We start from the raw sequence: 20,325 nt of genomic DNA on the forward strand, positions 1-20,325 counted from the left end.
CTTATACTTAGCCATTTTGAAGTAGATAAAAGTTCTATTAAGACTACATTAATAAAAACAGCTGATAAGTCTTTTCATGTCTACTGTAGCAATGGCATTATTCAGAACCTCTTTTGTCATAAAACATGATACTGGCTGCTGATAGACATTTCTTTTTGTATTGAGAAAATTTCAATAATAATGCATCTAAAGTATAAGGAGACACCTATATTTATATTCAGAAAAGGCTCATATTTAACTAGTATTTGCCAGTCAATGTCCAACTTGCGTTCAGAAGTCAGCTACTCACTTAGTTTACATGTTTAGAAATTGATATAATTAAGTTACTTAAATGAACAAAGTGTACAATCCAATTTGTAACCCTTCTTTATAATTAAAAAAGTTTGGAGTTTAATTTTATAAATGAAAGGAATACTCTATTTCTGAAGTAGATTTTCTTATTAGAATCTTATAAATGTAAGAAACATAAGTGTCTCATTAGAACTATCCAGGGGAGTTGGGTGGCCAAATGGTCCAATACCTACGCTTGTCATTTGGCAAGTGACATTGTTTAGATCTGACAAGGAGTAGGGTCACCAGCCTAACCTTGTGGGTTTTCTCTTGGTTATCAACATTTATTAACATAAGATTGTTCCATATGTTAGTCCCAAAATGACCCGATTTGTGTTGAGTGGACCTAAACTGTCAGTCCCAAAATGACCAGGGCCCTTATTAACGAAAACTTAAACTAAGTTACAACCGAAATTTTAAGAAATACTGCAACTTCATTGCATATATGCAAATTGATTTTACTGGTCAGTCAATCGAATTGCAGTATTTCTTAAAATTTCGATTGTATCTTAGTTTAAGTTTTCGTGAATAAGGGCCCTGATTTGTGTTGAGTAGACTTAAACTCTCTCAGAGACAGAGAGAGTGGGAGAGAGACTGAGAGTTTTTAAGTACACTCAACACAGATCGGAGAAAGAGAAAGAGAGAGAGATGGAACAAACCATGGTTGTATTAAAACCTTACATGTACAGAGATATCAGCAGTGCTATCTATCATCAGAGAAACTGTCTATACATCATATATCTATTTCAGGTTTATGTTAACTGAAGAGCAAATTGACCTTTTTGTAGTACATTTGGGAGGACTGACCATCGATTTATCTATTGGCTTTTTATTCTTCTTCGACAAAACTAGACCCCTGGCATTTCTTGTTTGTTCCAGCTTTCATTTAATGAATTCTCAAATGTTCAGTATAGGTAAATTATTTATTTACTGATTTAGAAATGAAATGAAATGAAATGGGGTTTAACGTCTTACTGTTCTGCTCCTAAACTGGGCTAATGAAGACGGGCATATGCCATACAGTGTGATATGAGGGACATTTTGCCCGGGCAGCGGCGCTACGGACTACTCTTATATCGAATTCCAACTGCCAAGGGATCTTTTATGTGCACGCCAATATGTACATGGGACCTTGGTTTTCCATCCCATCCGAACGACTAGACAGCTGTCCTTGATTTAGAATATTTAAATTCATGGACACTACTTTGTATTTGTGATGTAATTTATATACATATTATGATCTAATAAAGATATTATGTTAAGTGAATAGAAATGTTTTGTACAAAGTATAGACGAAATTTTGATTCTGAGATATTCCATTGGGTTGAGACTTCTAAGATTACTAGAAATACACTTGGAAAATCAATGAATTGTTTATTCCTCCAATTAGGCAAACAGCGGCCAATGATTGACTATTTTCGTGTGGTCAATTATATTGTATTTAATTTAGGTATGTTTCCATGGATGATGTTAGCAACACAAGTATTATTTTGTCACACTGATTGGCCGAGACGTGTATTTAAAATGATTCCTACCAGTTTACAACTGTTTACACCAGAAGAAGAAGAAATACATGCTAGTAGTCACTGTATTTATGGTAAAGATGATGTCAAATCTGAAGATAATAAACAACAAGTAGGTTTGTTTACTCAATATTTTACTACTCAGTTGGTTTAGAACTAAATGACAACCAATGTCGAGGTTTGACTTGATACCTGGTTTGACCTTGTACTTCATTTTTATACGCCCACATTGAAATGTGGGCGTATATTGTCGTCGCCCCCGTCCGTCCGTCTGGACTCTTTAGAGGCCAAAGTTAATATCCGATTGACTTTAAATTTATACACAGTGTTTAAGGTCACGAGACGAAGAAGCCTATTGATTTTCGGCGATTTCCGATAATTACTGCCAGAGTTATGGCCCTTGATCACTTCAAAAAATCTTGTAGACGCTTTAGAGGTTAAAGTTAATATCCGATTAACTTTAGATTTATACACAGTGTTTAAGGTCATGAGACGAAGAAGCCTATCAATTTTCAAAGATTTCCGATAATTACTGCCAGAGTTATGGCTCTTGATCACTTCAAAAAATCTTGTGGATGCTTTAGAGGTCAAAGTTAATATCCGATTGACTTTAAATTTAGGCACAGTGTTTATGTCATGAGACGAGGAATCCTATTGATTTTCAGCGATTTCAGATAATTACTGCCAGAGTTATGGCCCTTGATCACTTCAAAAAAATCTTGTGGACGCTCAAGAGGTCAAAGTTAATATCAGATTGATTTTAAATTTATACACAGTGTTTAAGGTCATGAGACGAGGAATCCTATTGATTTTCAGCGATTTCCGATAATTACTGCCAGAGTTATGGCCCTTGATCACTTCAAAAAATCTTGTGGACGCTCTAGAGGTCAAAGTTAATATCCGATTGACTTTAAATTTATACACAGTGTTTAAAGTCATGAGACGAAGAAGCCTATCAATTTTCAACGGTTTCCGATAATTACTGCCAGAGTTATGGCTCTTGATCACTTCGAAAAATCTTGTGGACGGTTTAGAGGTCAAAGTTAATATCCTATTGACTTTAAACTTATACTCAGTGTTTAATGTCATGAGACGAGGAATCCTATTGATTTTCAGCGATTTCAGATAATTACTGCCAGAGTTATGGCCCTTGATCACTTCAAAAGATCTTGTGGACGCTCTAGAGGTCAAAGTTAATATTCGATTAACTTTAAATTTATACACAGTGTTTAAGGTCATGAGGCGAAGATGCCTATTGATTTTCAACGATTTCTGATAATTACCGCCAAAGTTATGGCCCTTGATCACTTTGAAAAATCTTGTGACGTTCTAGAGGCTAAAGCCTGGAGGTCGGGTGTTCGATCCCTGCATTGGCCGAGAAAGTTCATCCAGATTTTCCGGCGTGGTTCCTCCTTGTCAGTGATGCAGGACGGAGGGCCTGACAAGGACAGCTGTCTAGTCCTTCGGAAGAGACGAAAAACCGAGTCCCTTGTATACATTGGAATGCATATAAAAGATCCCTTGGCAGTTGGAATTCGATATAAGAGTAGGCGATAGTGCCGCTGCCCGGGCAAAATTTCCCTCATAGCACACTGTATGGCGTATGCCTGTCTTCATTAGCCCAGCATAGGAGTAGAACAGTAGGATGTTAAACCCCATTTCATTTCATTTCATTTCTAGAGGCTAAAGTTATCATCCGATTGACTTCAGATTGATAATTACTTAATGAGTTGTTAATCTTAATCAGATTTTAGTGTATTATAAATGTTTCATTACCAAAAAAAGTAAAAATATGCGACAATACTTGTTGACTGCCCGTACGATTTAGCTGCTGTGGGCGTATGTTTCGTTGCCTGGCAACCTATCGTAAAATTACAAATAAAGCTGTCCGTGATATTTTTGTTGCCTGGCAACCTATCGTAAAATTACAAATAAAGCTGCCTGTGATATTTTTGCAAGTAAAATGCTGCTTATACATAATATGCAGTACAGTACTAGACCTAATCATAATTTTAAAAGAAGTAGAATTTGGAAATAAATAAGAAATACAACACCAAATTAAAGACTTACCAATAATAGTTTGTTGAAAATTGAAGAAATGCAACAGAAATTCAAGCAAGGTATTTATTAAACTCCTGGGAAATCTATATCTTGGTGATGGTTTGAAAGATTAGTCTCAAATTTGGCATACAATTTAATTTAACACCCAGATGTAATTGTATAGTCAAATAACAGTAAATTGAAAATATTTTACCCGCCAGAAAAAAAACTTCAACATGTTAATGCGTCATCAGTATCTAATATTGCATTTGATTTGAAACTTTAGACATGAATTTAAAGGTCTTGACATAGATAAATGATGATTTATTATCTGAACTACAAATTTGTAGACAGTTTATTTTACCCTATTATTAAATGGTGACAATTTTTCTTAGAAATTGTGAAAAACAAGTCTGGATGAAAATGTCAATATTGACCTGATTACAATATAAATATATAACAAGATGTCTAAATAAATTTACTCTGTCTAGACAAACCAGTAATTAAGAAAAGATTGATTAAAAAGCTTTGTTAGATCTTGGTTCTAGAACTTCTGAACATGTTTAGAACTCCAGCGACTTTACTCTGAAAGAGTTACCTCCCTTGTCACAGTATGGATTTTTTTTCTATGTGTGTAGTTGAAAAACCATTTGTGTTGTTGATTATGTATAGTGATGCATGATTTGCATTTTCCAAAAAATATTAAATTCCTCACAGCTTAATCCACACTGTACGCAAATTGATTATTTAAAATTTAAAGATACATTATGGGAGATTTTAATGGCCATGCTTGCTATATCAGTTCAAAAATATATTCAAAATTTCAGTCAGATTACTTTATTCTGAACAAAGTTATCACCATTGTAATTTTTGACTAAAAGTAGGAGTCAACTCTGTCTTCACCTTCTTCGAGAATGGCCGATCGTTTGATTGACAGGCGTTTACTCCACCTACATAATCTCGATTATCAAGTAACGTTTTCAATGGCCGTGGTACCGTTAGCATATTCAGTTTGAGACGGGGTTGCAATTCAATTTGTATCACATTTATTTTTACTACAAATTAAAAATAAGACTTTTAATATATAGATAAGAAGCGAAAGTTTGAAAGGAATGGACCAAATCAATGAGGCATAATTATAGCCGACTTCTTGTTAGCTGCGTGTACTCTTGTACTGTAACTGGTAGGCCTACGTAACTCCCGAAGCAGACATATAGGAAACAGTGATCCAATGGGGCTACAATTCAACTGGGGTGATGTTAGCTGCGATGTTTATCAATTTCCATAATTTTTCTGTAAACGCAAGTGACAAAAGTGCGTATAATACCGACATCCAAACTCTCATTTTAACCACAACTAAACATAATATCAAGGCCGTATATATATCGAACTTTCAATCAAATTTACTGACATGCCGCCTCGCTCAACAGCGGCCTCGCTTCGTACACTCTATCATTTAGCCTCGATCTAAAATTCATATATATATCGAACTGTTTAAATCCAAGCCGAATCCAAGCCATCCGTGGGTCTACAGAGTTGATTTTGTGCTTGTTGTGTAAATAAAGATCTAATTTATAATTTCTATGACATCTGAAGCCTAAATAAAGACTTGCAATAATCAGATTTAGCTCTTGCATAATGTATGTTTAATTAAAAAAACAAAATCTAAATACCAATGCTAGATAATCTCCAGACTTGGATTCAATCAGATTTCAAACAGGCCCCTTAGTTAGATTCACAGCAAATAAAGATGGCATCTGTCTTGGTACATAGGGAGCAGCATAGATTGATGGAATTTTCAATTTGTCATACTTTTTGTAAAAGCTGAGCAGAATTTAATGATTTCTGGACTGATATTCCTATCAGAGATTCAACTTTCACAATATATTGTAGTTTGCAAGGGATTCTATAGCACTAAAATCGGCTCAGTCTTTAATTGGTAAATGTTATTGTTCTTTTATTCGTATATATTTTATAATAATATCTCTAAGGAATAAACCAGTTTACTGGTATATTTTTTTATTTTGATTACTTTCAGAAGTTATCTCCCTTGACACATTTTTTTTTTTACCTAAGATTTTTCTCAATTTTAGGGGATGAAATGTGGTAAAGCTCCACCAACCAAATCAACATTATATCACAAGATATCAACTTGTTTTACTTTCCTGTTTATTATATTACAACTTATCCTACCATATTCCCATGGTATAACTAAGGTAGGCTACTCTAAAAATACTACAACATTTGAAAACTCTGTACTACTAATAACTCTTATTTCATTAAGTGTCTAGTTCTTTGTCTCAGAAGTTAACTATAACTGAACCTGACATTGTTTTTACAAATTTTACTGAAATAAGCTACATTGGCTCAGTGAGCATTACACTCACTCACTAACCAGGAGATCTCGGTTTCGGTTCCATTAACAGTTTGAATTCAATGAAGAGTAGCCAAAAACACAGCTGTCCAAGCAAAATTTTTCCCATAGTACACTGTATTGCGTATGCTTGACTTCATCACTAGCTCAATTGGTGTAGAGAAGTAAGATATTTAACCCCATTTCATTTCAATAAGCATACAAATACTTCTCAGTTAGTTTTGGTTGTGATTTAGTAAGAATTTATTCATAATTTGTTCATAATCTTTAGAGCATTTTAAAATATTTTCTATTATTTAAACTTATACCATAGGTTGTTCTATTGTCGGTTTATATTTTGTTGTAGGGTTATAATAATTGGACAAATGGTTTATATGGTTATTCATGGGATATGATGGTTCATTCCTGGTCTGTTCAACATATTCGTATAACCTATGTTAATAAAGATACGGGAGAAGCTGGTTATCTCAATCCTGAGGTAGGATTTATTATGAAATATTTATTAAATTCATCCACAATGAAAAGAAACCCTGTAATAGTTTTAAATATGGAAGAGCTAAATACTGTGTAAAGTTTTTAGTTTATACATTAAGCCATATGATGTGCAGTTGGGAGAAAAATTCCCAAATTCTTATATTGCTACCCTCTGCCTTTTCCAAACGTACCATTGAACGATTCACCAACAAACCTATCCAAATTAGATTGAAGAATTAGGGACACACTTTCAAGTTAAGCGTCTGTATGAAGCTTAAACATACTTTATGCAAGAGCTAAATATGCCTATTGCAGATCTTTCTTTAGGCCTGAAATGTTATATAAACTATTAATTAGATATTAATTAACTTATCCAATCCGTAATCAACTCTCGATGTCATCTTATGTGTCAGATTTTCACTGGATTTGAATCAGATCTGCTTAACACTCATTGATGATTAAATCAAAAAATGGATAATCGAGACTATGTTTTTTTTATCGTACCGACTTTAGGAATGATGATCGAGGCTAGGCTTAAAATTCAAAAGCTAATATCTCAGTTAAGAGTGGATCAATTTGACTGAAATTTTCAACATATTTTATTTACGTTATCTATTTTTTAACCATTATATCGAGAAGAGTCAACTCTTTATCTAATCTCCCATAAGTTTCTCTTTAAGATTTAACACCAAGAACATGTCAACAGTGATGTGGTTTTATTGTTTTATAAATATCCTTGTTGGTATAATCTGTTATAAAATTATTTAGTATCAAAGTTTTAGACATGTGAATATTAACTTTTTAATTTAAATGTAAGTTATATTCATATTGGATTTATTTAATCATTTCAGGCCTGGGTTGGATCGCGACGATGGAGTTCTCATGCAGATATGTTAAAACAACATGCTCAATGTATAGCTGGTCATCTTAAAACATATAATATCACTAATGTAGCTTTACACTTTGATATCTGGAAATCATTAAATGAGAGATTTCAACAGAGGTTTGTTTTATATTTACAACTAATAATTCTTATGGGCGTTACTCTATCACTTAATGTTAGTCAGTAACTTAATGTTATTCAGTCACTTCTAGTTTAAAGGACAATGTGTATTTGTGCTATTTGGCATAAGGTTGTTGCAGTTAAAGCTAGGATGATTGATGGATTTATCATCTATGCATAGTGAGTTTCACCCAAATGTGTTATTCAGTCACTTCTAGTTTAAAGGACGATGTATATTTGTGCTATTAAGCCTAATGTTGCTGGTGTTTAAGCTAGGTTTGTTGGTTCTAAAATATTACACTGTAGGTAATGGATCTGTCATCTAGGCATACAGAGTTTCACCCGACTCTGACAAAGTGCAAAATCACACAACCTAACCTTTCTTTCACCTCTATAGATTCCTGTGTGCATGTGAAATTATGTAATGTTTTCCACTGCATGATGTAACCCAATTCCTCTGCTTTGGTTAATTTCTTTGCTCTCAGCCTTGAACTTTATCAGAATGAGTTATATGATATTGTTAGAAATACTAATTTGAATGATATCATATGAATATTAAATTTATTTTGTAGAATGTTCGATCCTAAAGTCGATATACAATCAGTAGAATGGAGTCCACTAAAAGAAACTCCCTGGTTAATGCCTTTATTGGTAGATCTATCTGATTGGAGAGGAAAACTGGCAGAAATAGAAAAAAGTTTAACAGTTAATTCTTCAGAATCAGCAGATGTAGTGTTTGTTGCCGATTTTCCAGGTAATAATTAATAATAATTTCAAAAATTAGTGTTGTAACTAGTTTTTCATATGTATGGATTATTGTTTCTTCATAAACTAATTATCTTTTGTCATCCAATTCATTTTATTCTCCCGTCTTCATTAGCCCAGTCGGAACAGAACAGTAGGACGTTAAACCCCATTTCATTTTATCTTCAAATGTATCTTTTATTATTTCTTGATTCCATGTCACTCAGTGCATGTACATCTTCAATAGGCATTAAGAATATTTGTGTCTGCAATTATTCTGTCTTTACAAACATTACCCAATAAACGATTGAAACTTGATATTTCATTTTTAAGCTTAAACTAATATATATCTTTTTATTTAATATAAAAATTGCTGTTTCCGTAAGCCTATGTTAACATACAGGCCTAATACTTTTTTTTTTTACTTATTGAAGGGTTATATTTAGAGAATTATGTACAGGAAGATTTAGGCAATACCAGTATAACAGTTTTAAAAGGAAAAGTTTTAGTCGAGTTGGTAGATAAACATAAAAATTATACATTAATGGAAGGCGAGAGCATGCAGGTATTGTAACTTTATTTTACTAATTGTATTATATAATCTTAATTCAATATCAAGGCTACAAAACATTTTATGGAAGCTATAGAAAACAAAGAATAAAATGATAAACCTTGCACTTAAAATTTGAAAAACTAATTATAAGGCTTCATTTGGCTAAATTGGGATTTGAAAAAGAGAAGACCATTTGACACCTGAACTGCCTAAAATTTGATCTTCGGCAGCTTACTGCAATTAAGGAATTGTCTGTTTAATTTTTTTTTTAAGGAATTTAATCGTAATATAAAAGGATTTTCTTTTCATTCAGGTGCCTGCAGGAAATTTCCACAATGTGCATACCATATCCAGTACTCCTTCATGTTATATGTATATATATGTTAATACTACAGATGTTAATTTCATGGAAAATCTTATAGAATATGAAAAAGCAGTAAATGGTACCTTAGATATTGGAATTGGTAAGTATTTTACTTATATTTTGTGTGAAAGTATATAATTTTAAATTTATAGAAAATTTCTGAATTTTGGTTCCAGTCTTTCTTTCAATAGTGAGAGTGACAAAAATGACTGGTTTGATACTGACTAATATGTGAGTGTTATACAAAAACTCTAAAGACAACTTTTATTATACATTTAAGTTACTTAATTGATTCCATTACACTGTCTTGTGAAGGAAATCAAAGCTTGTGTGAAAAATAAAATGCTTGCATGTGATTTAATGCATCATTATTGTTACATATCATAAAGCCAAAAATCACCATCTTATCATATCATTGTAAACAAATAGAATATTTGTTGTCATGTTTATATATGAAGATCATCGCACATTTCATTTATCTGCAAGGAATGTCCAGCACTTGGCAACTTTCATAATTGTACCCCATTAGTTTTGAAAAAATGGGAACACAAATAAAGCAATCTTCTCAGGCAAGAAGTTCAACTATGATGTCAAAATCTGTAAAGTTGTTGAAAATAAAATTTAATTAAAAAAAAATTGGCCACAGAGAATATGAATTTAAAGATTGTGAATAAAGTTTGATAGATATATTTATAATTTGTTGTGTTGTCTTCTTTATTAGCATCCACAAAATAGGTGTAAAAATAACACACCACTGAAGGTGTGGAAATTACATCAAAAACATGGACCAAAGTTTCTTGCCCATCTGTGGCCAATATTGAAGGTCAGAAATTTTCTGACTTTTCCTGTATCTAAAGCAGATACCAAGTTATCAGGATGATAGTAATTAATATGGCTCTTGGATTATGTATTGACTATTATTGTCTTTGCTTACAGCGGACAAAGCTCTGTCAAGATTTGAAAGTGATCCATTATTAGCTCAATATAAGCAAGCACTGGCTGCTAAAAAAGCTGTGAAAAAACAAGAAGAACAGACTTTATTGGAGAAATTAACAGAATTTATTAAAAATAAATATATTATATTTTCTAGAAGGTTTGTATATCATTTAATTAAAGCCCTTAGAAGGATTTATAATATAATGTATTCAAAATTAAATCTATTATATTTCTAGACGATTTGTACAATATAATTTAATGTAAACCACTACTTAAAAGCACCTTTTTTCAAGAAATATTATTTTTTTCTTATTAAGAAAATAAAAAAAATAAGGGACTAAATAACCTCCCATGTGAATGATGAGGTGGATGTTTGATAAAAAAAAATTTGTGTTTAAATTTTAAAAGACGAACCATTAATTACAGTGCTTTATAAAATGCACATGCTTCTTCTTATGGACACCTTGGCAAGCATATAACATGTTTGAACAGAACAGTAATTAATTTCAATATTCATTGTATATTTAGTTTCAGGTTTACAACAGGAGCATTACATAGTATTCTTTCACAAAGGCCTTTTGAAGAATTCCTAAATGATACATATTCACTGGAGAGGGACTCTATAATTCAAAGTGTTGATTTTGACTTATAATAATGCTTCAATATCATCCATTATTGTACATTCCATTCAAGGAAACATTATTAACTGACCTAATTTTTGTTTTGTCTGAAAAGATTATATATTGACAAAATGTGAACATTTAGAAAAAGATATGAAGCCTTCAACACACCTAAAAGGAACTTGACAGCTTCCAAATGTTTTAAAAAAGAGAAATGTAATCCTAAATATAATGGCAATGAATGACAATTATAGAGAATCATTAATGATAGTTATAGAAATTTATTGTAATTTCTGATACTAAAGAATGAAAATAATCATTGAATGTGCTAATATAAATATTTAGTAGATCTGACAGACGAGTCAGACATTTAGTCAGTTTGTGGCAAATACACAACATATTGGAATGAGTGTAAATGTTATTTATAGATCTGTTATGTTTTTAAACATATGTATATATACAAATGTAAAAGGATTAATTAAATGTTTGCATGGAAATTCATTGATTTAATTAATAAAATATATTATGTACATAGGCCTACTTGTATATGCACTGATTAAAGTGGCTATTCCATTTATGAAATCCTAATTTTATTCACTGTATGTAAATATTGTATATATGCTGGAAATAAATATATATTAATAAGAGATTTTTTTTTATGTTAATAGCTAATCTGGTGGTTCGTTCAAGTGGTTTTTAAGAAGGGCTGACTACTGGCCTTAGGTCCAAAGGTTTTCTTCTACCATCTCTTGAGTTTTCTTTACTGATTAGTAGTGACACATTTGTGTTGTAATAATAGAGATAGGGAACTCAAACTAATTCTTTTCATATTTTTGGAACATGTATAATAAACTCCAAAGTTATTCTCATCAATATGACATGAATCCTTTGAAGGGGCCCCCAAGGCCGCGAAAAGGGCCCCTGAATCTCAGAAAAGGACCTGTGACTTCAGTGCCCCCCACAACACACACACACACACCATTTCTATTGCCAATAACAAATTCCCACCTAAACCGACAGAAAAGTGGTCTTCAACTCGCTGCGGTAATGCGATTTTCAAAAAAAAAAAAAATGCATCATGGGGCCCTTCGGAATGAGTCACTCTGTCCTACCCGATGAGTCACAGTCGGAGCCCGCAACAGGACCCTTCGTGCCCTACGTGCCCTGGGACAAACTAGAGGTCACTTTGCTAAAACACAGAAACTGATATCTAACACAACATATGAAGTACCAAATACAATTCCTATGTTTTAGTTTTACTGATGTAATAATAATCAGATGTACATGATTTTGACAGGAAATATTTTTAAGCAAGCAAAGAAATGGTACAAAAAACGTGACCATCAGACCCCAATATATCAAAAAGGAAATTTATTCATCACGTATACTATTCGTTTATTTTTTCAATACCCAAATTCATGTTTTAATAGGTTCAAACGGAGGTGGGAGGCTGAATGGTTAACGTGCGCGCGCTGTATCATAAAGTCTGTCATTGAGTTGACTGGCGTGATTTCGAATCCCCGGTTGTACGTGACAAGGAGTAGGGTCGCCTGTCCAACCTCGTGGGTCAGTCAGTATCGATGAGAACTAGCCTCTATCCATACTCCTCGCAGTGTTTCGTTTGATTAGACCTAATCCAACTCAAACACTGCTGTAACGAAAGCAAATTTCTTTTCCAAATTATGACTGGTCAATAGTCAGATTAACAACCCAATACCTAACTCAATTAAACAGGGCCCCAGATATGTTTACATAACGTTACGATAAATTTTGCGCCCAATTAAACACTGCATAGCGGAATATTTCAGAAAACCTAATTGCGTGACAAAAGAGGCTACCAAAACGGCTCAATGGAAACAATACTGCTTGAAGACGAACAATACTTTCGCCGTTTTTAATACTTTAAATCACTGTCCAAAGTTTTAGATACAACCCCAGATTAAACGAAGGGCTGTAGTAATGTTCCTGTACTTGGGAGAGATTTGATTGAACGGGAAGAATAGACACACTCCCTCAAAAGCTCAAAAAGAAGCCAATCCAGCAATGACCAGAGAGGGATTTCTCAACACATTATCAATTGATGAAAGATTAAAACAGGTAACCAGCTTGCATGGGAAGGTTGAGTGCGGGGGAGATAACTCTATAGTGAATAACAGTAATCAAAACCAGAATATAGAGGTACTCGTGGGAGGCCAAAGGTATCTGAACAATAACAGCAGCCGCAACTACAACATTGGTTGGTATCATTATCAAAATTTTCGATTAACTACTCATAACCTAGATAATCACTATAGTGGTGTAGATCCGTCCCCGAGTTATTTTCCGCATTCTAGGACATTCTGTTTCAGAGAAACGTCAGCTTGGTATGTTACTCTGAATAGACGCATTGTATAAAACTTGCCAAATGTTTTTATTGTATATTTGTGACCACATCTCCAACTTTACCTGAGCAATAAGGCTCCTTCCAAAACTCAGAATTGAGTTCTGAGATGGTAATGTGTTCTCCATGATTTTCATGTAACTCCTGCTGCACGTGCTGTTCACCGGGACCAGCCCTATAAAATGCACCCTCATACCTGGTTGAATCCTCACACTACAACGTCAGCAGCATGCCACAACTCAAGACAGCTCAGAGGAACCAGGCGCTTGGAAGACTCGACGCTGATCACACTGCCCAAGCCGTTGCCAATCACTTCCAGGTCAATGTTCGGACCATCTACAGGCGTCAGCAACGCTTTCGGGCCTCCAACAAATGCGTCATGGAACGAGACTCATGGGGAGGTCCAAGCATAATGGTTTGGGGTGGAATCGGCCCGAACAAGAGAGTGGATCCTGTGGTGTTCCAAAATCTTGGTCCAGGGAGAGGAGGCGGCATCACAACAAACTCTCAAACCCCACGTCATACCACATTTCGCACGTCACCGAAACAACGTTTTCCAGCATGACAACGCCCATGCCCACACCGTCAGAGTTACTCGGGACTTTCTACAGCAGAACGATGTCAACGTTATCTACTGGCCAGCCCTCAGTCTGGACTTAAACCCGATTGAACATCTTTGGGATGAAATTCAGAGGAGACTTAATAACTTCGTACCGAGACCAAACACAGCCGATGGATTGCGCCAGGCGTTTCTGAGAGTGTGATTTCGGGTGCTAATGGGGGTCACCAATCGTCTGGTCCACTCCATGTACAGACGCTATTGACACACGCGGTGGACACACCAGATACTAATGTATAGACTGTGTACAGACTCTAAACTTTCCCCTAATGCCTTGGAATTGTTTTTTATCCATCTAGTAAGTCGTTTTTTTTGCTGTTTAGTATATATAATATTTCAGGAAAAGTTTGTGGTTTCTGGTGTTTGCACCGTATCCATTCTAAATGTCAATAATTTCAGCACGCGTCTTATCACCCAATACATAGTACACACTCTTAGGCCAAACTTCAAAGTCCCCCGACCGACACTATTTAATTTAGCCAAAATCGCTGATTTTTGAGCCACCAGAGCTAGTTTAGAAGTTAATGTGTGTGCAGTGAGCCTGCCAGCATAGGAGGCTTCTGGAATTTTTCAGTGTAGTAGTTTATTATTCATCCCTTGATTCTGTGAAATAAAAACCCCCAACATTTTGCCACCAAAGCTTGTTTGGGTGCTTTGTGATGCAGCGTGAGCTCGAATCCGGGTACTAGTAACTTTGCGATGATATAACTCGATACGCCAATATAGAAAGTTAATGAAATGTGGCATGTTCACACCTTACACAGCTGTCCATTTGGTGAAACAAAGATCTTGGAGCCACCAAAGCTAATTTAGAAGTTAATGTGTGCGCAGCGAGCCTACCCTAACCCGATTTCCCCATATTTTTAGTCTGTTTACGGTAATATATCTCGAAAAGCCAGCATAGACGATTTCTGAAATTTTGCTGTCTAGTTGATTTTCCGGTGTGGTTGCTCTTTGTCAGTGGTGTAGGAAGAAGGGCCTCGCAAGGGACAGCGTATTTGCAATAAATAGACAGATTCATTTCATTTAAGTTTTGAATTTTATTTGCAATTGAGAAACACACCAAAAAAGCCAATCTGATTAAAACACAGATCCCATTTCGTTTCGTTTTTTATAGTTCAAAATTACTTGTCTTTACTACACTAGGATCTGGAAGAGTTGTTATATTACCGGCGTTTTGGTTAAAGTGAGGGATAAGCCAATGAAACAGTCTGTTACGGCGACTCCTTGTCGTGCCATGAACGGGACTGTGGGTAAACCACTAGAAACTTCAACGCTGATGGATTAGGATCAAAAGCCGCTCGTACGACCACTGACACAACTTGTCAGATCTTCATGTAGTGTAGGCCATCGAAAGTATATAAAAAAAAACCGAAACGAAATATAAATCTGTATTTTAATCAGATTGCAAAATAGCAAATATATTAGGTCCCTTTAAATTTAAGAGAAAACGCAACCGTGAAGGCAGCGTAAAATTAGAAAATGATTACAGTCTCCAATTACGATTTTTTAACACAATCCATAACAAAAACAGAACCCAAATCAGCGTATTCAGTTTCTTCTGATCCTTTTAGATGATTCCAACCCTGTATAGTACAACCAGCCTGTTCCCAACATGATTTCAATTCATGTTCACTAATAGACACAGAAAAGAATTTGTGTTCTCCAACAATATAATAATTTTGGCCCAGCACCCCCACGATAACCAAATGCCCACCAACTTTAAGATATTTTGATATTTTTTTGGCAATATTTCCATACGTTTCTACATCTGGAGCAGCAGCCTCGATACAGAGACTTGATGTGATGACGTCAAACAAGGGGAAGGACGACCCGCCAAAAATATCATCTTGCAACAGATCACACGGAAATATACCACAAACTTTGGCTTTCAAATCGTCAGAACGTTTTCTCCACGATTCACTGAAATTAGAAATTAAATGAAATGGGGTTTAGCGTCCTACTGTTCTGTGTTCTATGTGGGTAATTGTACCCGGGTAGCGGCACTACAGTCTACTCTTATATCTACTTCCAAGGGATCTTTTACGTGCACGCTAATGTGTACAAGGGACCTCGGTCTTTCGTCCCATATCTTTTAATGGCATGAAATTTTTACATTGCATGTGACTCGGTTATGGCAGGTTCAATATTGCAGGTTAAGTTACCGCACATCGTATAAAATAAAATTGTGACTAGGGCTAGTTTAGTATATATTCACTGTTGCACTGAGAATAGAAATGAAACATCCTACGTTTCTGTACCAACCGGGCTAATGAAGACGGGTAAAAAACACTATGTAGTGTGTTAATTTTGCTCGGGCAATGGCGATTTCGCTTACCCCTCATCGGTTCTTCGTCCTACCAATGCTATGTGCTCTACTAAAGTTATAAAGTCAAAATGACTCTAATGACCACGACAAAGTGAAATCTAAAAAGCCGCAGTATTTCGAACCACATATATTTTATTGCCTAATCGATTTTATTTATTATAACGTGACTATATCCCCGGAATATTTCATCCAATGCATTTAATATAAATAAAATTTGAGCTCAGCCACATCTCATTTACACTTTCTGCATAGTATATACACGCAGCAACGACGTTGATATGCAAATAAAGCGCGCACACGCCAACACAGCTAGTCGACAGAAAGATTCTATCAAACCAGAACACACTAATTAAATTATGCCGATGGACATAAATTGCGTATTCAAAATGAATTACTTTGCAAAAACCTGGTTTTATCGACCAATTAAAGCCACCGATGCAATTGAATGTCTAATAATTATGACTGATCAAAACACTCTTGCACCAGTTCTCCCCCCTTAGCTTACACCTTTATTTAGCAAGATCTCGGGGAATCTTTTGATTTCATGAATATGATGAGTACTTTTGAAACGTCACTTCGAAATGCAACTTTAAGCGAAATTAATGCCGAAATCCTTCGGCTGAAACACTTCTGCGCTTATGAAAATAATCAGTACTGCGACTGCACACATCACCGGTAGTCATTAAGTAATTATCAGAAAACCATTAGTATTTGTTTGGTTTTTATAAAGTTCTGCCCCATGCTAACATTTAGTATACAAAACTTTTAATATCATGGATTTAGCTGTTCACTTTATAAAAATTAATTAAAAATCAATATACTTGTTCGTCTCAAGACCTTGAACTCTGTGTATCAATTTGAAGTCAATCTGATGATAACTTTAGCCTCTAGAGCCTTGACAAGATTTTTCAAAGTGATCAAGGGCCATAACTTTGGCAGTAATTATCGGAAATCGTTGAAAATCAATAAGATTCTTCGTCTCATGACCTCAAACACTGCGTATAAGTTTAAAGTCAATCGGATATTAACTTTAGCCTCTAGAGTGCCCACAAGATTTTTTGAAGTGATCAAGGGCCACAACTCTGGCAGTAATTATCCGAAATCGCTGAAAATGTATCTGATATTGCTGAATTTATTGGTGAATTCTGCGTCCATTTTATAACATTTCTGCAAAGGAAATCTGTTTAACGCTATGATGTTGTCAGTTCAAGAGTAAAGTGGCAGCAGTGAAACCCGTCATCACTGCATCGCAGTTGTAGTTTTGAATGTTATGGATAATATTGAGTTACAGGTTTAGATCCTTTGAATGAGATTTGAATATAATGACAAATAAGTCACAAATGCTATCTACCCAAAAGTAGGGTGGCCCAGAAGACTTAATGCTCGTCAATTTAGTAAATGTGGTCAAATCGAGAGCTAAATGACACTGCTGTAAACGACTGCTGTGTGACCAAATACCTCCTAATGCCCCCGTCAGACCGGCGTGGCGTCCTTACTGCGCTGCTGCGGTCGTACAAACTTGAAAAAAAGTCGCATTCTCATAGCTTTCCAGTTCATGCCCAAAACAAACGCGTGACCCGGCGATCATTGGCGACCATGGAGACCACAGCACGATAGCTGGCGTTTCTACCACGGTTATGGCGATCTTGACGCGCTCTAACACCAATTTCCATCGCCACGGGGGTATTATGTATACATGTATATGTATTCTGGGCTAACACATGCGAATACAGGTATTACACGTTGTCAGTTAAACTCCCATTGTGTCATTTTAGCGAAATAAATTGCTGGAAAAGTACAATATTGTGTAAGATATTGGTTGAAATTTCATCGACCTCTACTGTATTAGCGTACATTATTAAGCCGTTAGAAATTTGATATTAAGCGAAAAATGCAAATGATGCATCGTTAGATTAAAGTGATACTGTTACAATGTAAAAGTTTTAGCTACTAATCACTTGAGGATATAGAGATGTCAATTTTCGACAAAAACTGATACGAATATGTCCCAGCAAATTCCATTTTTAAAGATTGTATATTATTTCTTTGTTAAAAAGTAATTTATAATGCTACCTTTTATCGCCCAGATTTGCAAAAAAATCATATACATTTTCATAGTCTTGTTTACCAGATCCAAACAAAGCATCTTGTAGATATTTTCTATTAACCGTTGAGAAGTCTGTTAGGTATATATCTTGAACAAACGGAACTGCAGGAATAACTGAATGTGGAATAGGACCAGTTCCAATGTCAAGTAGTCGTGTGCCCTTAACATCACCTAAAGATTAAAAATTCAGCATTCATAACATTTCAGTGCAAAATACATGTAAATACTTTCAAAGTTAAAGTTCCTGTGCGAGAATTCGAGTAAAAATTTAATCTCGCGTTCTCGGCGTGAGATTCTAGATTTATCATCCTGTTTCCTCAAGTTCAACACTCCCGCACACATGAAGTCGAGATTATAAAATGTCGACAACAGGCTTCCATATCAATTATATTAACGTCTCGATGTTACTTACAAAACTACTGACCTGATTTAAAAACATCCTGTAGACCTTTTAATATAAAGGCTGCTAATCCACCCTCAACAGTATCTTCCAAAACAGTAAAAAAAGATTTAACATATACATCAGGATCAAAATGCGTATTATAATGTTCACCGAACAGAACGTTATCTTCCATTGCAGTTTGATACTATTGAGGTTATTAGCCCACAACTGCCACCGACCCACATTTGAGAGGATACTATATTATTATAAACGCGCTGGGATTGAATTCTCTCAACTGGAGATAGACCACCACTAAGTTTCCCATTGACGTCAATGTTCATTTTGGTCTCTTTGCCCGGCTCCAACTTTTCCCCAAATTTTCGTTGGGCTGGATGCTTTTCACTACAGACAGAGAAACAAATGGTCATGTCTTAGCACCAGAATTTTTATGAGGCTGATCACCAAAAGTTTGAGATACACAACCTTAAGTAGCATACTAAAAACATGTAATTATTCGACGTACATATAACCATAACCAACCTTTTAACTCTGTATATTATTCTTCCGTCTCTAAATCATGAAGATTTACCCAAACCTGGCAGAAAATGTTAATTCAAACCCCCTTCGTCCATTCAAGACCATAGACCAAAAATCAACAAAAATGGGCACGCAAAAGGGGAGAAAGAGAGAGAGAGAGAGAGAGATAGAGAGAGAGGGGGGTGGGGGTGGGGTGGAATTGCTATAAATAGACGAACTAGAACTACAGCTAGAGTGATATTTAATGGTGGTCTTCCCCCAACCTCTTATATTGATTACACTAGGGCGACAAGACATGCGCAAACTGAATATGATACTAATTAAGTCAACACTCCTGAATAAAATAAAATATAACTTTTATTTCATTCTGTATATATGTAAAAATATAATTTATGGCCTGCTCTTAGCTTGTGTTGAAAATTAAAATAATGATGGAGGTGGCAGATTTCACCGTTATGTTATTTAGAAGGAGGTGCAGTTGGTGTGCAATTTCCCCTTTGACACGAAGTTCATGTTACTGCATCCACCCCTTCATTTAGCTTTGATGGGTTTTAATGTAGATCTAGTTAACTAGGACAGTTTCATACTGTAGTTCGTAGCATTAAGTTTATATCCAAACCATGTGAGATATACAACTAACGTTTTATAAACTGTAAAAAAGTACCACCATAGAATGCTCCAAAATAGCAGAATAACCAATTTCAAACCAAAGATTTATCGGGTACATGTATTTTCATATACATGTACCATCCCCGGGCTTGTGCGTGCTTAAAGGTTAGCATTAATCATGTGCGATATCTTTTTTGATTACATAAGATGAATTACACCACCATTTCTTTTTTACTTTTTTATTTCTTTAACATCGCAGTTACAACACAGATGTGAAGAGTAAATGGCTAATAGCCATTTTTAATAGTAGATGGTCATCTTAAATGTCATCTTGGACCAGCTGATTACCCACTGGCCTTATGCAGACAACGGTTTGGATGTCGCTATGGGAAACTGATTGG

General features: G+C 35.1%; 2 protein-coding genes across 2 annotated transcripts in view; one reads left to right on the forward strand and one right to left on the reverse strand.

Annotated features, from left to right (window-relative positions):
* LOC126812398 (vitamin K-dependent gamma-carboxylase) overlaps window positions 1-11,608 on the forward strand; it is a 43,985-nt gene extending 32,377 nt beyond the window's left edge. The window contains exons 7-16 of the mRNA XM_050538775.2: window positions 1,081-1,244; window positions 1,781-1,965; window positions 5,987-6,109; window positions 6,614-6,745; window positions 7,593-7,744; window positions 8,317-8,498; window positions 8,923-9,053; window positions 9,355-9,505; window positions 10,342-10,498; window positions 10,870-11,608. Of these exons, the coding sequence (XP_050394732.2) occupies window positions 1,081-1,244; window positions 1,781-1,965; window positions 5,987-6,109; window positions 6,614-6,745; window positions 7,593-7,744; window positions 8,317-8,498; window positions 8,923-9,053; window positions 9,355-9,505; window positions 10,342-10,498; window positions 10,870-10,993 (1,501 nt within the window). The 3' untranslated portion in view covers window positions 10,994-11,608. The remainder of the gene's footprint in view (window positions 1-1,080; window positions 1,245-1,780; window positions 1,966-5,986; window positions 6,110-6,613; window positions 6,746-7,592; window positions 7,745-8,316; window positions 8,499-8,922; window positions 9,054-9,354; window positions 9,506-10,341; window positions 10,499-10,869) is intronic.
* A 3,372-nt stretch (window positions 11,609-14,980) lies between these two features.
* LOC126812400 (nicotinamide N-methyltransferase) lies at window positions 14,981-19,429 on the reverse strand. Its single transcript, XM_050538778.2, has 3 exons — window positions 18,821-19,429; window positions 18,363-18,567; window positions 14,981-15,883 (listed from the first exon to the last, which is right to left on the reverse strand). The coding sequence occupies exons 1-3, from the start codon at window positions 18,969-18,971 to the stop codon at window positions 15,460-15,462; spliced, it is 780 nt and encodes a 259-aa protein (XP_050394735.2). The 5' UTR covers window positions 18,972-19,429; the 3' UTR covers window positions 14,981-15,459.
* Window positions 19,430-20,325: the final 896 nt, after the last annotated feature.

The sequence above is a fragment of the Patella vulgata genome, chromosome 2, assembly GCF_932274485.2.
Source record: "Patella vulgata chromosome 2, xgPatVulg1.2, whole genome shotgun sequence".
Classification (NCBI taxonomy): domain Eukaryota; kingdom Metazoa; phylum Mollusca; class Gastropoda; family Patellidae; genus Patella; species Patella vulgata.